This window comes from Monomorium pharaonis, chromosome 1, assembly GCF_013373865.1.
Source record: "Monomorium pharaonis isolate MP-MQ-018 chromosome 1, ASM1337386v2, whole genome shotgun sequence".
Classification (NCBI taxonomy): Eukaryota; Metazoa; Arthropoda; class Insecta; order Hymenoptera; family Formicidae; genus Monomorium; species Monomorium pharaonis.
This window is the reverse complement of record NC_050467.1, coordinates 29,443,836-29,454,143: the sequence shown is the minus strand read 5'-3', so window position 1 is coordinate 29,454,143 and position 10,308 is coordinate 29,443,836. Positions and strand designations below refer to the sequence as shown.

The window sequence follows — 10,308 nt, the reverse complement described above, 5'->3', positions numbered from 1 at the left end:
ATCACGGGGCCGCTCACGCGGACAATGAGGGCTTGTTTGGCCCTGGGCTATACGCCCAGAGCTTGGAGACAGGCGAGAGTTGTGTTCATCCCCAAGGCGGGAAGAACGGGATACAGCTCCGCCAAGGATTTTCGTCCAATCAGCCTGACGTCCTTTCTTCTAAAGACGTTGGAAAGGCTGGTGGATATTTACATACGGGATGTGGTTCTGCTGCGGCATCCGCTGCATGCGAACCAGCATGCGTATCGTACGGGGTATTCCACCGAAACGGCGCTTCACTCTGCTGTATCGTTCATCGAGGAGCAATTGGAGAAGAAGGGTTACGCGGTGGGCACCTTCCTAGATATTGAAGGTGCTTTTAACAACACACCGCATGAGGTGGTATGTGAAGAGGCTGCTCGCAGAGGTGTGCCGGAGAAGATTGTGGAGTGGATCAAAGGCATGCTCAAACGACAGGTAACGGCCTCACTGGGAACGGTGAGTGTCAGTGGCTGGGTGGAGAGAGGGTGCCCTCAGGGAGGGGTTCTTTCTCCACTCTTGTGGTGTCTGGTGGCAGATAGTCTGCTCGGAACACTGAACGAGAGGGGGATTCTTACATTGGGATATGCGGATGACCTGGCTATCCTAGTACGAGGCCCCTTCTTGGAAACACTCCTGGAGCTCACGCAGGGAGCATTGGAGGTAGTCGAGGAGTGGTGTGGCAGGACCGGTTTGTCGGTAAACCCACTGAAGACCGGGCTTGTGGTATTCACTCGCAAGTACAAGGTAGGTCCGGTGGAAGGGCCAGTCCTTGGAGGGACGAGATTAGTCCCAACCGGGACGGCTAAATATCTGGGAGTAATCCTAGATAGGAAGCTGGCTTGGAGGGAACATCTTGAGAACCGATGTAAGAGTGTATGCTCTTACTTCTGGATATGCAGGAGGACATTCGGACAGACATGGGGTCTGAAACCGAGGATAGTCCACTGGATTTACACGGCGATACTCAGACCCAGGCTGCTATACGCATCTGTCGTGTGGTGGCCGAGGGTGCTGAAGAAAACCGCCGCGTCAGCGCTGGAGCATATCAGGGCTCTGGTTTTGAGAGGGGCCTTGGGAGCTATGCGGACCACGCCGGTGGCGGCGATGGGCATGCTGCTGGGCATCGAGCCCCTCGATCGGGTAGTAGTGGCGGCGGCGGCAGCGGCGGCCTACCGCCTGAGGTGCGAATCAAGGTGGAGGGCGGGAGCCCTGCACACAAGATTCCCTGAAGGAATTCTATCGGGCCCCATTTTTGCGATGGGGCAAGATAGAAGGCCAGTAATTCGTACCTTCGAAAGAAGGTACAAGATAAGCTTTCCCAAGCGCTGGGAGTGGGACGGCTCCAAGGGACCGGTTCCTCGGGATGGGGACGTCTGGTTCACGGACGGCTCCGGAACGAGCACGGGCTCTGGAGCTGGGCTCTACTGCCAGCGCGATGGAGCAAGAATGATCGTTCCGCTTGGCGAACACGCAACGGTATTTCAGGCGGAAGTGGTAGCTATCATGAGATGTGCCCAGAACCTACTGGAGCTCGGTAGGGTAGGAGGGCGCATCAGAATTTGCTCGGACAGTCAGGCAGCGCTCAAAGCGCTGGAAGGTCCGAGATTTAACTCGCGGTTGGTCTGGGATTGTAAAATTGTACTAGACGAACTGGCGAAGAATAATGACGTTGGCCTAGTATGGGTCCCCGGGCATTCGGGGATCGAGGGCAACGAAATAGCCGACTTGCTTGCCAAGGAGGCAGCAGAAACAAGGTTGGTGGGACCGGAGCCGGCTGTTGGGATCTCCTTCTGCCTGGGCAGGAGGAGGATCGGGAGCTGGCTCCGGGACCAGCACCTTGAGCACTGGAGGAAAGTTACGGGGGTCAAATGCAGACAGGCCGGAGCCTTGCTGGGAGACTGTCCCGGTGAGGACCTGGCCAGAAGCATGAGATCCCTAAATAGGAGGGACGCCAGGCTGGCGACGCAATTGCTCACGGGCCATGGCGACCTTAATTATCACCTGTATAAGCTGGGCAGTAGCGATACGCCCGACTGCAGGTGGTGTGGCGAAGAAGAGGAGACTAGTCTCCATATTCTTGGGAACTGCCCAGTATTGGTCGGACCAAGAGCACGCCTGCTGGGCTCAGGCATTCTGGAACCGGATCAGGTGGGACAGCTGCCCTTAGAGGATCTTCTCCGCTTCTGGAAGGAAGCGGGGCCCCGCTAAGGACAGCTGACAACGGGGAGATACAATGGACTCTGTCTGAGTGTCAGAGGCGGGACCCATTTGAGGACTGCCCCCCGAACTCATTATTATTATTATTATTATTATTGGTGGGATAAAGGGTCACAGGTATTTTGGGATCGTCTGTCGGTACTCCTCGGATCAGGTCTAGTAAGAGATTGTAGCCGTTGGTTGAGTAACAATGTAGATATAGTATATTTACTCTCTTAATTACACTGATTCGTAATAACACTATAACTCGTGACGAGTATAAATGGACGAGCGACATACATTCGTCGCTATGGCACGCAAGTAAGCCCGCTCGTTGTCTGTACTTCGGTGTTTATATACACCGTTTTTGGGCGTATGACCGGGGAAGATACTTCCGCGGTCACTGGTCTTTGGACGGCGTACTTGCTTAGCCAGCGAGTGCTGGCTACGCAGATTCCACCCCAAAATCAGATGATTTTGGGTGTTATTGCTTAAGCAACCGGGTGCGTTTCCCGGTGCGACGCCTGGTATGTAGGCCGGGCGATGTCCGCGCGCGAGGCGTCACTTGACACCTTCTATCGCTTGCAACATGCCGTATGTGAGTGTGATGCACTCACAACACAACAAACATTTTCGTGTGGCATTAGGCAGCAGTTAACAATTTTAAATCAGAAATAGGCTTCGCTCAAAATAATAAAAAATTTCCCACAAGATAAAAGGTAGTACCATTAATAAGCAATATTTGTTGGAGATGGCTATCGTTGATTGCGGATTTATACACAAGTATATACGAATTCAATAAGATTTACGATTATATTAACAGATAGAGGATAATAAATTTATATACATCTCAAAAACGTACGGAACCGAGTTTGACGCGCGTGCGTAAGCGCGCGCGTCAAACTCAACTCTCCAAGCGTGCTCCGATCAAGAAGGTTAACAGCGGGGTCCAGGGGTCCAGGGTGCGAAGCCCCCGGTCAGTGGTCCTCAGGGGAAGGACACTCAATTAAACGATTATACCGCCATCTAGGCGATGCCTCTGTCAACTAAAAATTTAAATGCTATATATATAGCTATGTTTTCTTATACGAGTTGCAGTTTGTTTGATATTACAAATGCTTTAAAATATTTTTCTTCTTTTTTCTCAATAAAGAAAAGAAAAGAAGAATGCTTTAAAGCATTTATAATGTCCAATAAACTGCAGATAATTTTATGAATTAAGAGAGAACACAAATTAATACTAGAATAATTCTGAAAACAAGAGACTGAAATCTGTAATTTAACTTACTTAATTATTATAGAAATATTTTATATTTTATGTTAAATTATAATATTAGTAAAACAAAAAATTTGTCACTATGCAAAGAATATTAACTTAAGAGATATTTAAAAATTATATTCAGCACCATTCTGCTGTAGATTAAATAGCTAAGGCAATTTTAACATTATTTTATGTTAAAAAATTTTGTCTCTCTTTTGTTTTATAATCATTAAAATAGTCATTATTAGGAAAAAACAAATAAATAAAATTTAAATCTATATCTTAAATAAATTTCAATATTTATTTTATTAACTTTTGGTTAATATTACACAATATAATTTTATTTTTTTTTTACATGTAATTTTATACATTTTGACTGTGCATACCTCATAATCGGATTATTTGTTTTATGTGTATCTTTTCCATTGAGCATTCTATTTATAATTGTACACTAATTTTTTATACATACAATTATAATTGTATCCGTTATAAATTTTTTTAAGTTTTCATAATGTTGTGTGCATTTTATAAATGTAAAACTAATTTTTTGTTCTTCAAACATTTTGTTAATGTTTTTTTAATATTGTATTTAAAATAAATTTTTGTAATGCAATTATTTACAATATGTTCAATTTTTAAAATTTTTTTTTGAAATTCATTAGTAATTATTTGCTTACAAACGTTACAATGTTTATATGATTTCGATAACAAATTCGATATTTTTAAAATAATATTGTGATTATTAAGTTCTCGGGCATTGAAAGTTTTTTCATCGAAATTTTTATTAAAGATAATATTTACCTCCTCAATTTCATTTATATTGTCTTCTTTTTCTGCATTGGAAATAAAATCTTTTAAAGTAAATAGTAAATTTCCGTTACATGTTTCTTCACAATTCCGTCCGATATTATGTCGCGATGATAGATTATTGATTAACAGCACTTTATATGCTTCGCAGAAATTTTTGCATGTTGGATTAATGTTTCTATAACCTACAGATCTAATACATCCAAAAAAATTTTCCAGAGAATCCTGATTGACATGGCGTGTTTTGAAATATTTAAAACCTTTTTGTTTTAATATTTTCCACAAATCTTGAAAAGCATTTATAGTTTGTTCGAGACTATAATAATTATATAAGAATTATAACTTTTCCCCTTTTATCGGTTCTGTTTTATCCGCGAGTAGTGAGAGCTCCTGACAGCCATCGAGCTCCTGGTAGTTCATTTCTTCGATGCACCGAGTCGCGCGGCGCTGTCACTAGCTCCTCACGCGCGCGATTTTCGTTTGCTCTCATCACCGGTAACTATGCATCTCGGTAACTATGCAAATAAACATACCCAAAAAAGGGCACGTCCGAATCCATGCCCAAATAAGTCTCAATATCGGTTCCCTACCGCCCCTTTTCTCGCCTCCGATCGTAATTGTTTTACGATGCATAATTCGTCAGTCTCTCGCAGCCCGGCAAATCAGATCGTCCAGCAGATCTCTCCCGTCTTCCGCCGATCCTAGCTGCGGGGATTCACTTCCGCCTTTCCCCATTCGCGCCGTGATAATGCGATTGAGTTATTAATTCATCCGATCCTGCCAAGCATTTCTTAATTTTCATAACCGCGTGAATGTTGTGAGTGTTCCGTCCGTGCGCAGGTGACCGTATCTTTCCCGCGAATGTCCTCTGCCTCGCGTACAAGATCTCCGTCGGATCGCGCGCAAGATCTCCGGATTCGCGAGGGCCTCGATCTCGTGGCTCTGCAAGATTTCCGCGTCGATTAGGCAGCGCAATATCAGGACGTCTCAAGATATCCGACACATTGTAAAAGACACGGTTCGCCCCTCGCTTCGAGCGTTCGGTTTTGAATAAATAATTCAGTGTGAGTGACATCTACGCCTCCTCTTTATTCCTATCACCTCCCGTAAACCTCCCGCATTCCTGACCACTCACTTCGCGTCTCTATCGGGACGGATCCCGGCATTTCCCTATGTGCGATCGCGTTTACCCTACGCACGCGCGAACATAGTTTTTATCCAATTCTTTAAGCACAATGATCCTTTTAATGGTTTTTTTGTTACTGAGTGAACGTATCTCATGTCTTTTAACTGCGAAATAGCGGATGTCCAGAATTTGTGATGAATACTATTATCGCTGACTGCTGATCTTAATAGTACATCTGTTTTCGTAGTGTATCCATTAATAGAATCAAACAAATCATTAAAAAATTGCAATACGTTTGCCATAATTGCACTTTTCTCTGCAGGTATTGTTGGAGGTCCCAACTGTGTATTTATATGTCCTAAAAATGAAACAAAAAAAATAAAACATGAAAATCAAATCCTGACATTATTTTTGTATTTATAAAATTTACCTTGCATATGTGAAAACAATTCAAAGTAGGCAGATAAAGTTTTGCTGAAAATTTGAGTGGCACATTTTACTTTTTTTTTTTATTTTGGATCTTATTACATGTTCCTCTGTTATCTTCGGTAACATCCGACTTAAGATGTTTATATGAGTATCTATTTTAGAAGCTAATTCTATTGTATCCCATGAAACAAATTCTCTCTTATCGGTATTTTTTGATACATTTATTTCCAAATCTTTATTTAATAAATTATTTCTTACTCCTTTTATAAGATGAGGCGGATCAAAAAATGTAATAAGATTTAAACCATCTAATTGAATTAAGTTCCCTGTAAAAACGTTTTTATTATATTTACATTATGTTTATATTATTTATTTGTATTATATTATATTTATAACACATGCTGTAACTTTAAGTTAAGAAAAGAATATGTACGATGCTCTTTGCCTTGCTGTTACATATGTCTTGCAGTATCTTGCAATAAAGTATTAAGAGCTGCAACGTTCGAAGAGCCCTAATCACAAACAGTAGCGACAAGTTTTAACCTAGTTTTATGTATTGATTTCACAATATTTTTAATATAGCGAACTAATTGAGGGGTTTTCGTCTGGCTTTCACAAAATCCATATGATATAGGTATCTTCCATCCACTATTAATTCCTCGCAGCATAAATACTAGGACATGATCAGCAAATTTATTAGTTCTTTGAAAACCCCAATCTTCAAATCCAATAATAACATCATTTGTTATGTCATATTGTATATGTGGTGTGAGTGCCATTTCATTCCATAGTAATATACAGTATTTTTCCTTCGATTGCATTACATTAACTTTTTTATGCAAATGTTTCATAATAATTTTGCATATACCAGGTTTTAAAAAAACTTTTTGTAACATACGCTTCAACGTTTTTGAACTTGGCATATTACACAATTGGCTTAATAATTTGTAACATTTATTTGATTGTTTAAAAATAGATAATGCAAATACTTTTTCATCAATAGTATATCGTTTAGCCTACAAAGTTATTTACAATTATTTTATAAATATATCACAATTTTTTTCATATATCACAAAAACAGAAATAGAATTATTACATAATACTACATAAATAATAATATACAATATAATCATCAATCCATACCTCTTCTTTAATTATATAATAAGTTTAATAGAAATACAAAAATTGAAATAGAATAATAGAAATACAAGAAGTTTACAATTTTGTATTTCAAAATCTCATAAAGTATAATTTTTGTGGATTTTGGATGGATTCCTAAATAAGCGTTATAACAAAGCAATAACAAAAAAAATTAAAACAGAAAATATTACCATTGATTCATTGCAATAGTTTGGATTTAATTGCTGAGATTGTATTGTCAGATGTTGATTTGTTAACTTTGTAGTCATGTTTTGTTGTCTGTATTTCCTTTTCTCATTCCCATTTCCCCTTATTTGTTCCAGCAATCTATCAGAACTGATTAATTTATGTCTACGTAAAAAACTGTCACTTACATGAGATGGCTGTATTGCAGTTCGCAACTGCATTTCAATAAATGTTTGTTGTGTCTTTGATAATCCCTTATTATATTGTTGTACAAAATGTGGATCAAGTAAACGTTTGAACTTCCTTAAATGCTGCTTCGTATTAGTATTTTGTTTGCTAGAATATATCTTTTTTTCCAGAAGATATTTTGCAACTGTATATACTTTTGTCGCTCTTGGTGAAAGATTGATCGCATATCTTTTATTATCCTTTAATAATATTCTTCTTAGAATATATCTTTTGTCCTAAAAAAGATTGATTAAAGTTTTTTTCTTATAAAATATAATTAATTAAAATCTGACACAACAATAAAAGTTATAATAGATTATAATAGATAAATTGTTTTCTTACGGTTATTTCACGAATATAATGTGCTTTCTTATCTATTTCTTGTGCTTTCTCATTTCTTTCTCGCGCTTCCATATCTATCTCCAGAATTTCTATTTTTCGTACTTCTTTATCTATCTTTTGTGCTTCCATATCTATCTCTGGCACTTCCTTCACTATTTCTTGTGCTTGTTTATCTATTTCTTGCACTTCCATATCTATCTCTGACGTTTCCTTCACAATCTCTTGTGCTTCCTTATCTATCTCTTGAACTTCCATATTTATGTCTTGTTTTTCCTTATCTATCTGTTGTGTTTCCATATTTTTTTGTACTTTCATATCTTGCATTTGTGTTTCAAATTGTAATGCTATTATGTCTGGAACAAATTCTAAATTACAATTTGAGGTTGAAGGTTGTAAATTTATTTCTATTTGCGTTGTTTCTGACATTTCAGACATTAGTAAATTTAAAGTAGGAACTGCATCATGTTTTAGTCGTTTTCTATTTAATGTAAATATATATGCATTTTCTGCAAAATGCTTATGACAAATGCGAAATTTGTCTTTTTCTAAAATAATATTTTCAGACAAATGTAGGGCTTTGAGCCATAATTTAAATTTTGATGGTGATCTGGGAAACTTATGGCTTGGAACTTGTACACCTGATGTACAACCAGGTACACAACATGCACGTACCATGATAAAGCTGAAATAATAATTATTTTATTTATGTTTTCTGACGTTACATCTATTTTAACTTTAACGTTTTTTTAAATAAATTATTAAAATATGAATTGCAATATTAAAGATAAGAACAGCTACTCTCATCTAACCTATTAAATTGGTTTATTATTACAATTCATATTTATAATATAATTTACTTTGAAAATGTTATTTAATATTTATAATATTTAATGTATTACTTTTAGTATTTAGATACATAATTAATCTTATTTGCAATATTTTTTTAGAAGTTTAAATACCAAAGTTTAATAAAACTCATAAAATGCAAATTCCAAAATGTACCAAAAAATTCTCTCTCTATCTCTCTCTCTCTCTATCTTATCTATCACTGTATATATTTAAATTTAATTACAGCCGTACAGTTGTATATACACGCGGTTGTGCTCACATACATTGCAATTATTTATGTAGTAGTAATAACTTTTGGCGCCATCTAGGCGATGTCTTTGGTTTGAGGAACTTTAGTGTCCACCCCCTGGTGGTCCTGAAGGCAAAGTCCCCGGGTGGGGGTGCAGATGGCGAAGCCCCCGCTGGGGGGTCGGGGGGGTGCTTCGCCCCCCCGGAAAAAGAAAAAATAAATAAATAAAAGACAAATGCAGTTATTAATATTAGTAATAATATTTGCTCGATGGTGTAATTCTCAATGTCGAATTTTTGTAACGAGACAAATTTGCGACACGGTACCAAGATACGATAGGAAATTTATACAAGATACAAAAGCGTAAAGTTACCGATGGAGCACGTACTCTACCGACGCTCGGCGCGCAGGAAATTGGAGATTCGCCGACGGTCGCTAAGGCGGAGCGACTACCTTACCGACGTCTAGTAGTAAGGCAAATGTGCTTCGTCGACCGGGGTCGGTTACGAGGGTTTCCGTCGGATAACGTCGGTTCGATCAAAACGCGAAAGACGCGTCCAAGTTTAATTTTTCACGTTTCCGCTAGGCGGCGTTTCTCGACGATCAGGGTACCTTTCTCGCAAATGCTCGCAAAGCTATCGGTTCGTATATAAGGATTTTTTATACAACCAACCTTATCCCCTCGTGGGTAAAGGGTTCGGAAGTCGCTTTACACGCGTGTGTGGCTTGGTCTGTTGCAGTTAGTAGACAACGACGAGATGCGTCAACGCGTACCTACTCCCTCGACGAGCAAGGCTCTCCCGTCGACGTTGTCGGTGAACGACGAGGAGTTTGACGAAATGATGGCGGAACTCGATGAGAAGAGCAGGGCGGTGGAGGAGGAGGAAGAGAAGGAGGAGCAGCAGCAGCAGCAGCCGATAAGCGGCGACGACGGCGGCGGCGGCGGTAACGACGATGACGACGATAACACCTCGTCGTTATCGGAGTACAACGCCGCCGACGACGATACCGAGGAGGAGGAGCCTCCGCTTAAGAAACAGCGGTAAGTATCGTCGTCTCACGATCTATCCTACTACTATCATTCATTCCCCTCCGCGCTTTATAACGTAAAAACATAACGCTTGTCGCAGATGCCGTTAGAAGAGGACACGTTCGCACGCTGTGGAAAGAGCAAGAGGAGGCTACGACCGACAGTGACGGACGGACAGACGGACGGACGGATCATAGACATGGCAGGAAGGGTTTGGAGTCGTAAAATACCACGGAAGTGACGAGTCGTGGGGTCCTGATCCCTGCCACCCTTGGACGCGATGATAGACGTACCTGTGGACCACCGAGTGGTCGGACGAACGGACGGACATTTTTTTGTACATTTTAAAAACGCGACGATTGCGGCAAGACTTATCGAGTTAGTAATAAACAAAAGGAACAAACGTTGCCAAAACCGGTATAGAGCCGTGGCGGCTGTGGGACATTAATAGTCGACGCGAATAA

At 40.1% G+C, this 10,308-nt stretch overlaps 1 protein-coding gene across 1 annotated transcript; it reads right to left on the bottom strand.

Annotated features, from left to right (window-relative positions):
• Positions 1-5,923: 5,923 nt before the first annotated feature.
• Positions 5,924-9,162, bottom strand: LOC118648796. Its single transcript, XM_036295209.1, has one exon. The coding sequence runs from the start codon at positions 8,409-8,411 to the stop codon at positions 7,701-7,703; it is 711 nt and encodes a 236-aa protein (XP_036151102.1). The 5' UTR covers positions 8,412-9,162; the 3' UTR covers positions 5,924-7,700.
• Positions 9,163-10,308: the final 1,146 nt, after the last annotated feature.

Excerpts from the sequence above, each read along its gene's own strand:
- LOC118648796 (XM_036295209.1), bottom strand. The coding sequence starts at position 8,411 with ATGGTACGTGCATGTTGTGTACCTGGTTGTACATCAGGTGTACAAGTT.